The following is a 19218-nucleotide window of genomic DNA, read 5'->3' as shown; positions in this document are numbered from 1 at the left end:
GATACCGTCTGGAAATGTTTAAGTGATATTTCTCTTATCCGGATTTCATTGTCTGGAGGTGTTATACTAAATTGTGATATGTTTAACCTGGGATTTGATGTTCCGGGCATAATTTAGTATCGATGTTGTATAGTTCCGCCCTATCACTGTGTAACAATGCAGGCTGAGCATAAGGTATATCTCATTCATAAGTGGAAATATTTCAATTGATTTGGACCATATCTAGATGATCTGCTTTCACATCTTCGTCTTAAAAAATGACATCTGTAACGATGAGAGATAGTGTTTATTTACCTTCTCAAATCATGTTTCGTTTCCGTAATTAGTCGTCGTTTGAAGGTCAGAAGGAGAGTTTATAGGTAGTACCGCATTCTGTGTCAGTAATATTAATGAAAATATGCCGTAGGTAACTACATGTATTCGAGTAGTTCTGATCGATTGTCTTTTGACAATTAAATTACTATTTGACTCCGCAGAATGTAGATTGCCCTGAAGCGGAGTCAATCCAGAAATTTGTAAACGGACAGGGTGAAACAAAAGTGTTACACTTTCTACAGTCCAACCTCGTTATCTCGAACTCTTATAACTCGAAGGCTCCGTTTTTCATCGTTCCGACCAAATTTCACACTAACCATTCCAACTTCAAACGAGTACTCGGATACTCAATGTTTTCACAAGGTTCCGCCGACTTCGAGATAAGGAGAGTTTACTGTACATGTGTAATATTACAAATAATGGGGACATTAAGGGGGATTTCGATTAGTTTCAACATACAGTGTAACCAAATATCTAGTCATTGTTATTTAGAGTTCGACATTATCCCCAACAATAAGGTATTGTGTACAAGATATTGTTTTCGCTTGTCCATTTATCTATACTATGTATAAATTTAAGGTGTAGAAATATGTAATTGAAATATGTTCCTTACCATTATTACATCTCCGCGAAACATGAATTTTAACACATTTATATACCTTTGCTAATTGTTTATATTTGATAAATAAAATACATCAATTAAGATATTTGTTCAAATTCATTTTTCCACAAAAAGCCTCACATGATTTCGATTCTATATATTTGTCATTTTCAGATTCTCTATTTAAAACAGAGACAAAGTTTTTTATATGAATTTTATTTTAACAAGATTAGACTTTTTAGTCTTGGTGCATAGATAGTGTCAACAACAAATTTCAAATGAAACAAACTTTCTGGATGAACCCAAGCATGCTTTAACAAAACACTCAACTGCGGTCAAAATGTGACATATTTCACTTTCAATAATTCACAATTAGTTCTGTAAAAATTATCCAATTTACTTGTTAACCAATCTTTTGCAAATTTAAGCAAAAATAATTTATCAATAAATTGTTTAAATTTAATACCTAATAGAATAAACATGATGTTTATTGCCTCACTAATTAACATCTACAGGAATTTCAATTTTTTATCTTGAAAATTAATTTATATTCCCGCTGTAGCATTCTGAGTCATCAATCATATAATTCATTTTATTTTTTCATTTTGTTTCAAATTAAACCTGATCTTTTTCACTGCCATATTAAACCATTTTGATCTGGATAAATGTTCAAAACAAACTTCAAACTTCTTTAAGTTTACAGGTGAATGAAACCACCCCCACCCCCAGGTTGTTTTAATTTTGTTTGATCTTTCCCCTTGTCTAACAATATTTAGGTAGCAGTAATAATCAGCTGAGATACTGGACAACAATATGAATTTAATTATCCCTATTTTTGTCAAGCCTCACCGGCATATTTATACTGGAAATACACAAGATGACTTTATAATGCCTCCACAGATTTAGATGGATATAAAAGTGTAATAAATATTGGTTTACAGTTATACACAAGGACATTGGTCCTGCATACCTATGGAAGGTAAATATGGCCTGTTAACATCAGGTCAAAACTGTCGAAAAAAAAATATGGCAACACTTTTTTAAATACTTTCAAAAATGCTGCAAAACATCATTAACGGTAAAATCACACAAACGAAAAAAAAAAAAGGGATAGATAAGAATATTGATTTTTTAGACAAGAATATAGACACTGTCTTAGGACAAGAATATAGACACTGTCTGAAGACAATAATCTAAATTCTGTCTGAAGGCAAGAATATAGACTGTCTGAAGACAAGAATCTAGACTCTGTCTTAAGACAAGAAAACAAACTCTGTCCTAAGACCAGAATATATACCCTGTCTTGACATTTCTTATCAGATTAATTAAAGCAAATCAGGGAATTTCTACTTTATCAGGTAAAACAAATGTGACAAATTTCATAAAACTCAAATGAAATGAAAATAGATGTAAGATTTTGTTTATTCTGTTTATCACAGAACATAGATAATTTTGCAACTATTCATAAAACCAGTAATTTATTAGCAGATGTAAATTCCAAAAAGGCAATATCACTGCTATTTATTTTTTATGATATCATTATAAATTTGTTGTCGTGAAGTTAATTATGATATTACAATTAAAATAACCAAACTTTCAACCAATCAAACCTCCACTAGGTGTTATTATACATGTGGTCAAAATAAAAATTATGTACAACGGTTGTAATTACACTAGCACTGGATAAGATATGTAAAAATTATCGAGGAAGTTTAAGTGTAATTATAATTAGAACACAAATATCATGTATATCTAGCCTTGATTTTAACTGTTAGCACAATATCATAACCTTTATTGGTTACAAATAATTTTTTCTTTTCACAAAACTGGTACAAAACTATATATATAATGCTTATATCACAATTCCCTGATCATCTCAATAAACAAAAGAATACAAGGGATATTCAAATGGATTTCCTTTTTGAGCAATAAATCACAACTAAACATGCTTTACAGTGTTGTTAACAATGAACAGCATGTACCAATATAGCTGAAAGCAAGTTTTGTGGTTACCAAAGAAAAGATTTCTACTGACAAAAATTAAAATACTACTTAATAGTGTAAGCTGACAGGTTAAAAAAAACCTTATAGATTTAAATTGGCAAAGTTGTCTAAGTTATCAAACTGTGGCAGTGTTAACCATACAGTTGTGTTGTGTTGGCAGTAACAAATTGATCCCAGGCTATGGAGCTACTAGTGAAGGACACCTGATTTTTAAATAAAGTTTACTTTGTAGTTTAGCTTCAGGCAACCCTAAACTAAAAAATCAAATATATACATAAATATTGTCTCTATAAATAAATGTCTAGGAGTGATATATTAGGCACTTTTCAACTTTCCTTAAAACCATGGAAGCATACAGAGAACACCTGAATGTATTCGTCCAAAATCACAACATATCCCGAACCTTAAATTTGTATAAATACCTGTAAGAAAAGTGTTTGTGCATGTTAAACTATACCTCGTTGTGGACTACGTAACCAGACAATTGCATGGACAAGGGCTTCAAAAAAGTTTAAAAACTTGTGCCCAGTCCCTTCGTCACAACAAAATATTCTAAAACAAAACAAGTGCATGTAATACAGCATTTACATTAGCCAAACCCACACTCTAATAATATTAGTGTGATGATACAGTCAAACCTTGTTATCTCGAACCTGACTGGACCATGGGAAAACTTCAAGATATCCAAGTATTTGATGTAGGTGAGTTCCAATATTTTGTTTAAAGTTTCGCAGGGATGAACAGAATGCTTTCATTTAAACAGGGTCTTTGATTTATACAAGTTCGAGATAACCAGGTTGGACTTTATCAGAGTGTAGTAATGACTTGTGTAATTACTTCAAAGACAATAATGCCAGAGGGAACATGTTATTGTAATAAAGAGTAAAATTTAAATTACTACAACCAATGTTTATATCAATATCTATCATTACTACAGCTACACTGTGACAATGTATCTTTATTCTATTCTATACAATTCTTTAATATGTATGCATGTAAAAATATCTTATGTAAAATTTGCATCTTAACATAGTTTGCATATACTCCTGTTACCTGTATAGTACATATGTTGAAAATGTAAGGGCAGAACACAATGACTGATACAGGCCTTACAACAGAAGGCTGTGTATTTATACAGTGGACCTGTGATAATCCAGACAGTGATTGTCTGGTAAAACTCAAAGTCTGGACAAAATACTGGGAAAAAGATTTCTACAATGCTATTTATACTCACCAGTCCATAAATTTCAATTCTGGATCTAGAAATGCTTTTAGGGAGCAAATTAGACATTTGTATTGATATAACTAATAATACATCTATGTCTATTGCTGTTTATAAAGGGGCATAACTCTGTATGACTACTGATATTTGGCAGTCCTAAAAACACATAATGTGGGTCAATGTTAGCAGGGAAAGGTTGAATTTAAATTATCTATGGACCACTCTATAGGAACACATTTTGTCAAGTAACTTTCACCTTGATATCACGCAAATCACAAAAACAGAATGTTGGAAGCATATATATATATCAACGTAATTATCCAACAGTCTCTTCATTTACAGAATAAGTATTGATACAACACATAAGGATTTCACTTTTGAGTTTTCACATTTTTGATGACATCATACCCATCACCCTGGATATCAAATCTTCCAAACACCAATAAGAGTAAACCATGACAAAGAATGAAAAATATATCCAGGCTTAATCAGATAATGCAACACATTTTTTTGTCAAGATTTTCTGTTATTAAGAACATGAAATATATTCAATGAATAACTATAAATAATCGTGTTTAATAAACAATATCTTCCATACTGCTCCTTGTGTAATTAAAAAAAAGTCAGAAGATTTACATAAACATGAAAACTAATCACCAGTCATGAATGAATCGCAACACAAACTAATGCTCTTATTACATTCAACATCAGTCTTCATTTACTTAACAATGCAGGGAAACTCTCCAACATGGCCTCGCAAATGTTACCACAGCATTAACTGCTAAAATCAATAAATAATAATTATATCAAAGAGGAGTTTGTTAAACCTTTACTATGCATTCTCTATACTTTTCTATAGTGAATTTAGTCTGAAATTCTAAATGTTTGCCCCAGAACAATGGTTACCGATCAACATCTCGATGTTGACTGCTTACGTCACAGCTCATCACTGTTGAGTACTTCCTGGCTGTTACATGACAAATGCCGCCATTAAGCATGGACAGAACTGTTTTCTTAGATATAAACGGTAGAAGGTTTAACAAAACATTTGCAGACTGGATTTTCAGTTAACATAACACATGTAACACCTCAAACCCAGACAACAAATGTATAATATTTAATGTACATGTAACAAAAAATCCTACACAGAGTCCTAACATCAACATTTTCATTATTATTCTTACTATGCACAAGAAATTACCTAAATTAATCTATTAAAACAAAGATTCCTTATGCAGAACTGTATTCATAACATTGACCATAACACAGCAAACTTTCACCATCAAAACAAAGACATCTATTTGTTGTTTCTAAACTTGGTTATGAAAATAAGGAACAGATTGTCTATACATTTTAGCTGTAGATTGATTTTCAAGACACTGACGATCAGAGTCAGACAAACTAACTTTACAATACCTAATGTAATCCCTGAAACTTTGATCAAAAGTCCAAAATATAATCTTTCAATCATATCAATTTACATAAATGTGTGACAAATATCATAAAGTTTTAAAATTACAAACTATTTTCAACACATATATATCATTACAATTACATGTACTAGTGGAAGAGGAGCTAACTCTGGTAAAACATAAAATACCACTCATTTCACAAAACTTCAACAACAGTTTGCTGTACTATTTAACCAGGAAACCGTGTAAGGCGGTCAAATTAAGGCTGTTTCCATGGTAATCTGATGGTAATTATCAACATGTGATAGTAACACTAAGAGCATGTTGCATTGACAGCAAACTGATTCAGACATCAACCTTCAACTCACAAAAAAAATATAAACTAACATCCATTTCTTATAAGGTGCATTTAATGCAGTGATCCATAAAAACAGTATTTACATAACCAATCCCAAAAGACAGAAAACTGTATTAGGTAATTAGCTAAAATAATTTCAATTAGGTAAAACTAAAATTATATATATTATGTATATACACTGATGTAATGATGAATTATAATCAGAAAATGATCTCCTTTTGTATAAGCAGACTCATGTCATATATTGATCACAGGATAAGAAATATATTGCAGATGCTGGGAGCAATATAGCCTACTTAACGAAATAAATTCGAAAAAAAGGATGCCATTTAAATTTAAATATGTATCCAAAGGTTATTCCCTCTAGGTTGACACTTTTGAAATCTTGTCTTCATTCTATAAAAACGATTGAAGTTGATACATGAGGTAATTATACCATATTTATTTCAGAAGAAAAGGAGTTAAGCCTGTCAACTATAACACAAATGTTATCAAAGCGTGCACTTTTATTGAAAAAAATATTCTATAACATAAGTTACTTTTTTGTGTGAAAGAACATTTCAGAAAAAATATGTTGATTGAATGAGTCGGAGTTTCTCATGTTACACAACACTGTAAATTGAAGCTGTATATAAATTGATATATAAATAAGAAAAGTATTACAGTGTAATTGCCAATTCCAAAATCTACCCAAATTTGTTTGTATTCATACCTAAAAATAAACCAAAGTAATAAAGTCTATGATTTTGTCCTAATTCAAGTTGTACAACCTATAATCTACATGTAACTTTATACTGAATTTGGTTGATATGGTACTTATACTTTTTAGGTGACTGTGCCAACACATCTGTCACATAGATGCCACTGTCAACAGAAAGGCAATGTGTTCATGTTGTTTTTGCATCTTTTTAACAATAAACAAAACTAACCATATTAATTTTTTACAAATGATGTCATGACAACAAGCTTCTGATAAACAACTACTTCATTTACATTGTTTACAAAAATTAGGGATTCATATAATTTGCACAGAAAATATGTTTTCTTTTCACACAATGAAGTAAATCTTTCATGGTATGAAAAGTTACGGTTATCTCCCTTAGTACATAAATCAAACTTCAGTGATCTACTTGTTTGACCTACCCTATCAAATAACAAGTTAACTTCTTCAGTCTGTTTTGTATTGCAACTCTGTATCTCATATAACCAATATAATATAAACAGCAGCATCACCATAATGTCCAAGGTGGTTTGTTGACAGTATTGATTGGCACTCCGGTTAAGTTGACAGGGATATTGATGATGGCTCCCAACAGACCGTATCTCTCTATAGACCGTTGTATCATGTATCTGTATCCAAAACAAAATTCAATGAATGTCATTCAACATACACGTGCTAACATAACAACAAATTATTTGAAAGTAATAAGCCCATCTACATACTGATATTTAGTAAAATATGTAACCCTGGTAAATTACTAGCCACAATATACTGCTCGGCTAGGGTGAACTTCTCTTTAGCTCAATCAGTCGAGCTTGAGACTAGGAAGGCAGGGATCCCAGGACCGAATCCTAGCACAAGCATTGAAATAAATAAAAATTATACACCAATATTCCATTGTCCAATAGTAAGCACACTTGAGGCAGAGATAATGTGATAGCCATTCGGCCTGAAGCTTATTACATGCTCAATACAGTTCTTAAATAATTTCTGCAGCAAAATCACTATTTCAAAACAGCAAAACATCATATCAAATGTGTTCATGGAGGTGTCAAGATGAGCACAAAATCATTGGGATCATTTTCTGCTCACAAAAGAGTGGTGATTTAACAAGTCTCTTACTGAAAAAGAAGTACTTGAAACTCTTCTTTTGATGTCAAATCAAAATTTTTACCTCAGGTATTAAAAACTGTATTACATTTTCTTACTATTATTCAGTATTTCTCAGAAGTCAATTTTACAAACACCATTTTCCTATGGAGGTTCATTAACACTGATCTTTGACCTCCAGCTGACCATGTTTAAAGAAACACATTCTTATCACATGGCAATATCTAACCTATGTAATGTATTTCAAGGTAATGAAGGTGAAAAAAACAATACCCATAAAAAAGTGTTCAAGTCAATGTGCTATAATTTCAAAAAAATTTACTAATATTTATTTGTTTGTTTGTTGAGTTTTTCACCATCTACAGCTAGGGTCATTTAGAGGCAGAGACTCCTTTTTACAGCTGGTGATTACCTCAGTGAACAACATGCAAGAGGCCCGTCCTATGCCATTAAGTGTACCTGAATTAAGTGTCTTTCCCATTGACATATTATGCATTGAATTGTCTTACAACATTCAAATATTCTTTAGGCGGATGAAATCTTACCCATCTTTACCCAGCAGGAATAATGCCGGTATATCCACCTCCCTGTCAGTGTCATCTTTTATCATATCTACTGTACTGTCATCATTATCTTTATCATTGTCTGTTATAATAGTTGCCACAGCTCCAGCATTTTGGGCATGAAAAGTTTTGGTGACAAATGAACATTCCCTGCAACAACAAATCAACAAAATATGTTACTCTAATATAACAACAATAGCCCCATAGTTTCAAGAGGGATAACTGAGAGAAGAAAAACAAGTTTGTAAATATATGTGTATAAATATATTACATCATATCTGTCATCATTTTTTATTGTCTTTAAATGAACATTACGTCCTGTACATCACTTTAGAAGTAGATAATGATGGGATGTAGCTCTGTCTTCTGATTATAACCAAAATTGTGAGGTGTAAGTGTAAATATACTTTAATGGACATAACTTAATTTTTTCAAATCATTCTGTGAGGTGTCAGTTTCATTAGTAACACCAAGGGAAAATAACTAGGAACATTAATCTCATTAGTAACATTAAGGGGGCATAACTGTGTGATAATTGTCTCAATATAAAATTTTAAGGGGACATTTTCATTTTCTCACTAATGGTACATATCTGGGTAAATGTGGGTTATTCATCTCAATGGTCAAAATGAGCTGCTATTAATGTTACAGTGTCAGTTTCATTGGTCACTAAGGGGAAATAACTGTGGGTGTTAGTCTCAATGGTCACACTAAAGAGATATAACTGTGGGGTGTTAGTCTCATAGCCATAATAAGGAGATATAACATTGGGTTGTCAGTCTTATTAGACTTACTAAGGGGACATAACTGTGGGTTGTTAGACTCATAGCCACAGTAAGGAGACTTATCATTTCAGTCTTAATGGACGTGCTAAGAGGACAAAACTGTAGGGTATCAGTCACACTAAAGGGACATAACTGTTGGGTGTTAGTCTCATAGCCATAATAAGGAGATAAAACATTGGGGTGTCAGTCTTATTAGTCCTACTAAGGGGACATAACTGTGGGTTGTTAGACTCATAGCCACAATAAGGAGATATATTACTGGTGTTTCAGTCTTATTGGTTGTACTATGCTGACATAACTGACATAAATCTCATTTATCACAAGTAGGGGACATAACTAAAAGGTGTTAGTGTTTTTGTTGCAAGGAGGAGACATACCTGTGGGTTTTTTGTGTTATTTGCCTCACAAGAATGATCAAGATGTCAGTGTAATATACCATGACAAGAGGACATAAGTACAATGTGACACAGTAATTTGCCAGACTAAACTTCAAATGAACAAAATGGTAAAAACAAGCCTACCCTCTCTTAAGCATCACAATCCTATCTTTCACAATCTCATAATTATCTAACTGGCTACACCCGTTGTAAGGACTTCCTAATATCAATGGCATCCTTGTGTATTTTCTGTCCTGTAAAAAAAAAAATATGACAGAAATATGAAAATAGATCATATCTCATTTATGTCATTCAATAAAGTAATAATAATAATAATTAATAATATGTGTTTAGAAGTTGACAACCAATTGCATATCATTAGCAATCAGTTTTAACATTCCCTTTGTTCACATCATATCTTGGTTGTTTTGTAGCTATAATGGTCCTGTTACAGAAGTCATTATTTATTGCCTCTGCTAGGATTTGAACTTAGGACCTCTCACTTACTAGTCTGATGCTCAACCAATCCAGTTAAATAGAACTTCGGCTTTGCTGGATTGATTGAGTACCAGACTAGTAAACCAGAGGTCCTAGGTTCAAATTCTAGTGAGACATTCAAATAAATACTGACCTCAGCTACAGTACTATTCACTTAATGGAATGAGTTGATTCATAATTATAATAAGACACAACTTTTGCCTGAGCATATAGGAACTCTGATTTCTTTCTGTAATGAAATACATGTACCTTAATTGTTGGGCATAGTATAACATTGCAAATGAGCAAGTCTACTACATGCCACATAATGTTAGTGAAAATACAGGTTAATTGGATTTGTCTAAAATATGCATCTTTATTTTCATCTAATATGATTTTGAAGGTAATAAAAAATAAATATTAACTTAAACTTTATACTTACAAAAACTCTTCCAAAATTTTTGGCAGGTCTTATTTTAAATAAAAATCTGATGTCCTCCGGTTCTAAAACCTCCATAAAAAGTGAATTTCCAAAAATAAGGTTGGTATCAGAGGTTGTTGCTATTCGTATCTGCTCATCTGCAACTATCAACAGAAATATATGTTACTGCATTCAACTCAAATCTGAAACCATCCAACGATTATACATTGAACAGGCCACAATTGACAAAGTGCTTTAATGGTTTTGGTTGAAATTATTTTTCCCCATGGATGTAAATTTTCAAGGTACTGAAATAGTTGATGATAAATTGACTGCAGAAGGTTATATCCTGATCTGACGGAGATCAGCATACTGTAAATTAACATGATTTTACCAGTTGGTTATTAAACTGGTAAACTTACTTTTGCAAGTATCATCTCGACATTGGTTCCAGGCTGTTATATATTTTGGTGTTGTGTTTCTGTTGATTTGTTTTATGTGAACTTTTGATCGTGACCTTTATATATTTATGTGTGTGATCTAAAACCTGTGTGATTTTGGTTATTCTTAATATTTGACGCTTCCCGAAAGAATCAACAACTGTGATTCATTCTATTCATCATGAAATATTTTGAGTATATATATTCGTTCCATTGATAAATTAGAGTATCTTTTCATAATACACATTTCAACATGTCAAACATCTGATGATCTCATGTTGAAAAATGATGATTTAAAAATGATCACTTTTGATGAGAGCCCGCTGATTTTGAATTAACATGTGGGTTGTACGTCTGTATTTTATTGAATAAATTCCACAGTATAAACGCAATTCAATACATTTTGTATTTGTTTGGTAGCAACTCATCGACGAAGCATTGCTACGATTATGGATCTAAAACTAATACACCAAGGATACTTGCAATTTTTGTTCGTCAGTCATACCATGATCAGCTGTCAACCTTGTCCTAAAGATGAAATTAAATCTACTTTCATTTTCCGTTATTCAAACTTCCGTTGTTTACATAGATCAGCTAGATACCTACCTGTCAAATGAAAAAAGGCACCCAGAAATGTGAGTAGATGATATACTTTTTCTTTACAAAACATCGTGGGATGCATCACAGTTGGTGATGTCAACCGGAAAGGTAAAAAGAGTTATCTTCTCATGCTTTCCGGAATTTTCTTTGGTGATTGCATCGTGGCAAATCAATAGGACCCATGCAGATATGTTATAGCAAATCGTACATAAAGCACAACGTGAAGTTTGGAACTTCATTTTAACGAGAAGGTTATTGACTACTGTAGAAAAGAGCGGGCGTTTTCTTGATAGTTAGATCTAGAACTACTGTGCATGTGGGTCTTTCTGTTCGTTTAAAATATGATTAAGCTATATAAGTGATGCATTGTCAGCTTAACATGCATATGGTAACAGAAATATACGTAAGAAGAGTTGGTTACAGCAGAGACGTATATATCATATGTCTCTGGTTGCAGCATTAAAAGTACAAAAACATGCAGATGGCAAAAATCACTTCCAATGGATTTAAAACAGTGTAGTATGCATATTTAATGTCTAGTGACGTACAGTTACCTCAGTAATACTAAAACACTGCACTTTTACTTGTGGTATTTTCAGCTTACCCCGATCTGCTTTTCAGTTCATATAGTGTCATTTTGTACATATACCAATGACAACTTAATATCTCATTGTTTTTTTAGCAGAAACATTTAGAAATTATGAAAAGTAAATTTAACAAGACAAATTTTGAGGTTGACTATTTGACCTAATGCCCATTTCAGGGTTAAATTTGATGTCTCAATTATTACATTATGACACACGAAAAACATTACACAGGAACACATTTAATTTTTTTCAATATGATATATTCATATATCCTATGCTAAGTCCAGCACAATTATATTTACTGATGTTGTCAGTGACTTGTCACTTGATTTTTTTTTTTTATTTTGTATTCTGCCTGAATTCCTTATGCATGAATGAACATACTCTAATGTGATTCTAAGTTTCAGTATTAAAGAACTTTTTAAGATCTTTGTGTTATGATTAATCGTGTTTATTAGTAAGTACAATTTGTATTTTAGACAGACCATACATCATTTATATCAATTATTGTTTTAATGTCAAAACTGCACCTATTTCAGTTAAAGGAACTTGATAACTATTCTAACTGAATTAATATAAGCATATTGGAAGGATATTGTACAACACATGTCTTGTGTTTAACTAACTATTTCAATTTTTTTTACATACAATTTTGGAAGTTTGCCTGTGATATTTACCTTTGGATAACTTCATTGGTATTTTATGTTACAATCATGTTTTCTTTTTTACAACAGGTTCTTATAACTCATAAAACTGTTGAAATGGAATGTGGTTGAAGATACTTGAGTATGTGATCCTTCCTTCTATCATAGCATGGCTTACAAGAATCTGTTGGCCCTTAATCTGGAGAGTAGAAGGCAAAGGTCAAATTTTCTGCAATGTCTACGGAGAAAAGGGGCCTGGAAAAGTGTGCCGCCTGATCTGTCCTGGTGGATACTTCCATTTGTCAACAATGCATGAACAATGTTATCCCTGGCTTACATGTCAGGACCTCAAGGATGACATTATAAAGGTCAAGACTATTGGAGCTGGAGCAGTGAAACAGGTATGTAAATTAATGCCTCCAGACCATCACTAATATCTCTAAATACTCTGTTATTGCTCATTGGGATACTTTCGCTTCTGTGAAGTATGGTGCTCTAAGTCAGATGTCAATTATGTTAAAGTTGAGTGTAAGTATTTTTAGCTCACCTGGTCTGATGAACCAGTGAACTAATGCCATACCGCAGCATCCCTCATCTGGCGTCCATTAACTTTTTCTACAAATTGGTACTAGTCATGAATGAGCACACCAGATTTTGACCAAATTTTGCCAGAAGCATCCTTGAGGGAAGAAGACCAAGTATTGTATATACAGTGTTTCAGTCCCTAAGGTCCTGAGGGACAGGGTGCAAAAGGGGAAATTTTGCAAGTTCTTTTTTTTTTTTTTTTTTTTTGAATCCTACATACTCCTCCAGTAAGATTGATTTGGTATTGCTCAAGTTTGTCTGAAGTATCCATGGGTGAAGAGGAATCATTTTTGTATAAACAGCTGGTTTTGGCACCCTGGGGTGAGGGGCAGGACTCAATAAGAGAAATGGAAGAAAGTTTATTTCAAGTTCTTAAGTAAAATCCTACTCCTCTTGTAGAAATGCTTGGATTTTGTCCAAATTTGGTCTGAAGCTTCCATAGGTGAAGTGGAATCAATATCTTATATAAATTGTGAGTGTCAACCCCCTTCCTGAGCCAGGAGAGGCAGTTCCCAATAGGGTAAATAAAGCAAATTCTTTAAAATCCTACTCCTCCTGTAGCAATGATTAAATTTTGACCAAATTAGATTTCAAACATAATTGGGAAATCAATTTTGTATAAATGCCGGGTCTCAGCCTGCTGGGGCAGTAGGGGAGGGGTCTAATAAGGGAAATAGAATTCTTTAAAATCTTGAAACTCTTCTGTAGGAGTACCTGAATTCTTTAAAATCTTTCTTCTGTTTGAATGATTAAATTTTTCCCAAATTTGTGAGAGTATATGTATTATGGGACATTGATTCCTTGTGAACAGCATATCAGATTTTGATTTGCTTTCCTTCTTACTTCCGTGATATTTCAAAAAGATCTTTGGATTCTAAGTCTTCTAAGATAACTGGAAAAAATCATTATCTTAAGCATCAATGTAGTTATAAGTCAATATACTGACAATCACTTTGATAAAAGATTGCTCCTGAAAATGACGAATGGAAAGAAGGAAATTTGATTTACTGTATTGTTAATGTCAGGGAAATGTTAGATGTTTAAGAAAAACAATCTGCTTTGAAACTATACATTAATGAGCACTAGTTGTTCCAAGCATGTAGAACCATTGTATACTGTAAAAGGATATTTATGGTTTTCATTGTGCATTTTTGTTGGAACCTGATTTCATGGACAAATCTTGTTTACCATCTTTATATCATAATTTGTGTAATATTGAAATCAGAATTGCACATGGAGTTGTTGAAATTGACAAATCGTTAGTCTGTTTACATATGCTGTATCATTTCCCTTCAATAACAGGTTTCATTAGCAACATGGAACGGTCATATGATAGCGATGAATGAACCAATCACAGATTTGTATCTAGAAGACTACAGGTATGGACTGGAAATGCTGAAACAACTTCAAGGTCATCTTGAGGTCGTGCAGTTTGTAGGGTTTTGCAATGACACATATTTTACAGAATATTACAAATTTGGTTCCGCTGACCAGCTGGAAAATATTCTCCGTGACCACCCCTCTGTATTCCAGAATACTATGGCAAGAAGATTTAGTCTGTGTGTGAATTACGTCCAGATTCTAAATTTTCTACACACACACAGACTTGGAACCTTTGTCATGTGTGATTCAAATGATCTTGACAAAACCTTGAAGCAGTTTCTTATCACAGACAATTTAACACTGGTACTCAATGATGTAGATTCCATAGCTAAGGTCAATCATTCTGCAGGTGAACTCATCAAATGTGGTCATCGTCAACTTGGGGGAGAATTTGTTGCACCAGAACAATTATGGCCTTTTGATACTGAGTTCAAAGATGAAGCTATGCCACACTATGATGAGAAATCAGATATATGGAAAATTCCTGATGTCTGTAATAATTTCATTGATGGAAATAGTGATGCTCTGAAAGTCAAAATGGATTTGTTCAGAATCCATTCTGCTTGTAAAGAAGAGCAGGCATCACACAGACCAACAGCAGCAGATATTTTACAGGACTATGAACATGTGTGGAATAGCATCAGTAAATCAAATGATTGACTTTCACTTTGCTCCAATTTGACCATTTTTTTCATCAGTTGTTCTTTTGTGAAATTTCTAATCTCTACACCATTTCACAGTTTTTGCTCTCTGTAATTTTAACCTGATCATTAGGACTATACTGTACTGTAAACCAATCTCTGAACTTCTTTTGAGAGATAAAATTCAAAAGACATTCAAGAATATTGTAAGTCCCAATGGTCAATCAAGGTTATAGACAAAAGATGAAAGTCAGTTTACACTACAGTTTATTGCTTTGTAGTTTTGATGGATAAACAATAAAAGGAGAAAGTAGAAATGACTTTTTTGTTTATGGACTGCCATTTCAAATAACACCATTTGCATGATATCGTAACCTGTACTTTGTTCAACTGTTATCAATGTCAGGAAACTGATTTTGTCAACCTTATTGGGTCACTTTGAGTTGAAATTCGGATAAGTTGAAATGTTTTCAACAGTTCCTTGAATTTGTTGATAATGGCTTTCGACTAGATGTATATATGTTGGGAAAATATTCCTAAATTGACACCGTTTATTTAATTGGGTAAACAAAAACAAAGCATAAATAAATTGCAGATTTGTTTTTTTATTGAGATTCTAAATTGTACAAAGCTGCCAATGTGTTGTGTTACAGTAACAAAGGGCAGTGTACACAGTAAACAGAAACACAACCAACACACTAAATGTACAAATCTGTCCTTTTAACAAAACATACACACACATACAAACATGAGACCTACACCTGTCAATTTCGCCTTATACATTCCATATACTGCAGAAGACACATACTTCTTGATTTGTCTTGTCCATGTCTGGAGCATACAAACCAATGAACAGTGTATCAATGTTAGGGCCAAGTGCTCCCTTAAATACAGAGTTATTGTCCTTTGTTAATTTTTTTGTGTCCAGAGCATAACTTTGCTAACATTAAAACTTGGATAGTGAAACTATGTGTATACATTGGTCATACTAAGACAAGAGCATTGTACCAAATTCAGGCCTGCAACCTTTTATAGTTTCAGAATTAGTTTCATTTGTCAAAATGTTTTGTCTGCAGCATAACTTTGCTTTCATTTAAACTAGGATACTGAAACTTGGGTGTATACATTGATCATATTCAGAAGATGTACACAGTAGTGCTTTAACCATTGATTACAGAATTATTGCCCTTTGTTAAAACTTTGTGTCGGGGGATAAATATAGGTATGAATTATGAAGATAAAATGGAAATATTAACTCTTACTTATTAAATGAAAAATAAATGAAACTGTTTATCTTAAAATTCTGAATTTGTAGATGAATGTTTTCTATTTTGCATTATCGAAAAATTAATACGTGGACATTAGACATGAGATCATATAGAATATACAAAATGTTGTGGAAAGGATGACAATATACAGCGTGAACTAGGTTTGAACTTATCACTTTGAATGAAATCAACATTTATTTTATAGTTAGAATTAACTTAAGTGTTGAATAATGGAATTATGCAATCACTTGCTACCCTGATGTGTTCTCTTTGTGCAAAGTGGAGTCACAGAAATTAAGATCTACAAACAAACATATAAACACACATTTAAACAAAACAAGCATATACAAGCTGATAATAGGTGAATGTACAACAGAGTGTACAAACATAAAACAAACATATGTAATATAATTATAACTATCAAACTTAACAAGAAAAAGCTCCCAAGCAAATAGGTGCGCCAACTCATAGCACTTTCATTCATACAGAAGTGGACTGCCCAATTCAAATCCCTGCTCAATAAACTTATAACCTATTAGTACTGATTTATACAATCAGGAGAAATAATGCATCATTTCAGTTATAATCAATATCTTTGTTCTAAATATAACAATATTCTGTACAAAAGATTAGTAATGACCAATCGCTGAATTGAAATTTGTGATTTAACATCTAAACAGGAAGTCTTTAGGTAATCAGTAAGCTTTAAAACAAAAGATGTTTTTCACTTAAATTTTCTGAATTTATGGATAAAGGTTTGTCAATCATTTTAGTTTAATGGTTAATACTGACTGATTTACGCCTTTCAATTCAGGTCAAGTACTGAAATGGATTTAATTTTGAAGTTGTAATTGCAACAAAAGACATTAATAAAAGATTTTAATTCCAAATACCTGTAACGATTGTGCAAGTCAATATTTCAGACTGATGTCAGAAATGTTACCACATAGAAAAGAAGTTGATACAGCACTTAGTTGATTAAAGGACTGAGCATGCGTTTACATTTGGTTATCTCCCCTTTCCTATCTAATTTGTTAATTTCAACCATGCAGATTACAATACTGTAAAAAAAAATACTTCTTTAGACATCATGAGCATTTACAGAAGTAGGAAATTATTTACACACAGTTCAATCTATTGGATATATACCAAATTATCTCCCTTGAAGGTAAATCTTTTGAAATTTTATTAAGTAAAAACTGAAATAATATGTACCGGTAAGCAACACCAAAATGAAATATTTGTACTTGAGAATGATTCTGAGATGTCAATCTGAAAATTTTTATACAAATATGCTCAGCTTTCAGAAGTAAATTCCCAGATGTGGGCTAATGGTTACATTTGTTTAATGTTCAATATTTTGCCCTAATCTAGACTTTGAATTGGGAGTTAATACTTAAAATGTCCAGGAGACAGGTTCATTTGTTCAAAAATCTTGGATCCTTAGCTACAAGATGGTTCTATCTAAATATAGTTTGATAAAACAACATTTCTTGAATCTGGATTTGAAATGAACTGTTCTTCTCATTAAATGTTTCTAGCTCTAAAACATTTACCTATGCTTGCTTCTGCACAGAACACAAAGCTTGAGTAATTAACACAAGAAAGCACAAAAAAATCTCAATATTTATACTCTAAACAAAAAACAATCGTGATGATATTGATATGATGAACAACAGAGTTTAACTCCAATGTGTGAAACATGTAGTGTATGGAGTTTATTGTAACATTAACAGTATAATATTTTGTACAATATACACACTATATATATATATATATATATATATATATGTATATTTATATATACGTAATGAAATTGAAAAATGATTTGTCTATGCTGTAGCATTTAAAAAACAAGAAAAAAAGGAAATTAACATCAAAGTGCTTTGCTTTAAACATCTGAACTCTTAAAATCCACTTTTCTGTCATAAAATGATTTTACATGTTTAAAATGATTTGAGAAAATTGAAATACATATGTATTCTCACAAAATTGTCTGTTCCATCTCCAACACCTATGAAACTAAATATAATGTTAAGTTAATCATTCAATCATTATCATCAACATGTTATAAAATCATAACCACATCAGAGTTTCTATTAAACATACTGATATTTGTTGTATATCCTGCATTTTCTTTCTTTTTTATTTAGCTGCTTTCCTGCTGTCATAAGAGTATTTAATACCAAAGCTACATGTTTACAAAGAAATATGTGTCGTGTCTTCATCAAGATATGGATTGAGTTTTAAATGCCCACTTTTCTCGATACTTAGATATTTTATGTGCATGTCAGATCTTTTTAAAAATTGCTACAATCAGGGGTGAAATATCTTTTATACAAAAATTTTAAGAATTCATTGTTTTCACTTAAATCCGTCTTATTAGTCTTTGTAAAAATGAAGAAATGTATATTAATTAACAACAAATTCACTATCTTAATTCATTTTAAAGTGTCTAAATATTGAATGAAAAGTCTTTTAATACAGGTATATCAACTATTCATATGTTTTCTTAATATAAGGACATAATGTTTGGTACTTGCTTCTAAGAACAAATTTATAAAAGCTTGCATGTACATGTATTTAAAACAAGAGACTGTCATACAAGTCAATATTATTTATTTTAACATCAACATCAAACGTCAACAACATAAACTTGTTTGTATTTCAAAATTAAATCAATCTTTCACCTTCTTCCTATCCC

The 19218-nt window shown here is 32.0% G+C and overlaps 2 protein-coding genes across 2 annotated transcripts; one reads left to right on the top strand and one right to left on the bottom strand.

Annotated features, from left to right (window-relative positions):
* Positions 1-1146: 1146 nt before the first annotated feature.
* LOC132551456 (protease-associated domain-containing protein 1-like) lies at positions 1147-11490 on the bottom strand. Its single transcript, XM_060215595.1, has 5 exons — positions 11413-11490; positions 10388-10530; positions 9613-9722; positions 8289-8456; positions 1147-7262 (listed from the first exon to the last, which is right to left on the bottom strand). Exons 1-5 carry the CDS (start codon positions 11486-11488, stop codon positions 7142-7144), a joined length of 618 nt encoding a protein of 205 aa, XP_060071578.1. The 5' UTR covers positions 11489-11490; the 3' UTR covers positions 1147-7141.
* A 1263-nt stretch (positions 11491-12753) lies between these two features.
* On the top strand, positions 12754-15563 carry LOC132551447 (protein O-mannose kinase-like; the record flags this gene model as incomplete). Its single annotated transcript, XM_060215586.1, has 2 exons — positions 12754-13038; positions 14525-15563. Coding segments are annotated over 2 exons (1026 nt in total), but the record flags the coding sequence as incomplete, so codon positions are not given.
* Between the last annotated feature and the right edge of the window lie 3655 nt (positions 15564-19218).

This window comes from Ylistrum balloti, unplaced genomic scaffold (genome assembly GCF_031769215.1).
Source record: "Ylistrum balloti isolate Yb309-2 unplaced genomic scaffold, AGI_CSIRO_Ybal_v1 Utg370198, whole genome shotgun sequence".
Taxonomy (NCBI): domain Eukaryota; kingdom Metazoa; phylum Mollusca; class Bivalvia; order Pectinida; family Pectinidae; genus Ylistrum; species Ylistrum balloti.
Note: the sequence above shows the minus strand (reverse complement) of the source record. Positions and strands in the feature narration are given on the sequence as shown.

Bases quoted from the DNA above. Each gene is read 5' to 3' on its own strand.
- LOC132551456 (XM_060215595.1), bottom strand. From the start codon at position 11,488: ATGCATCCCACGATGTTTTGTAAAGAAAAAGTATATCATCTACTCACA. The intron at 9,723-10,387 runs GTAAGTATAAAG...TTTTTTTTACAG, and splicing joins AAAATTTTGGAAGAGTTTTT to GACAGAAAATACACAAGGAT. The intron at 7,263-8,288 runs GTAAGATTTCAT...TTTTGGATACAG, and splicing joins TTCCTGCTGGGTAAAGATGG to ATACATGATACAACGGTCTA.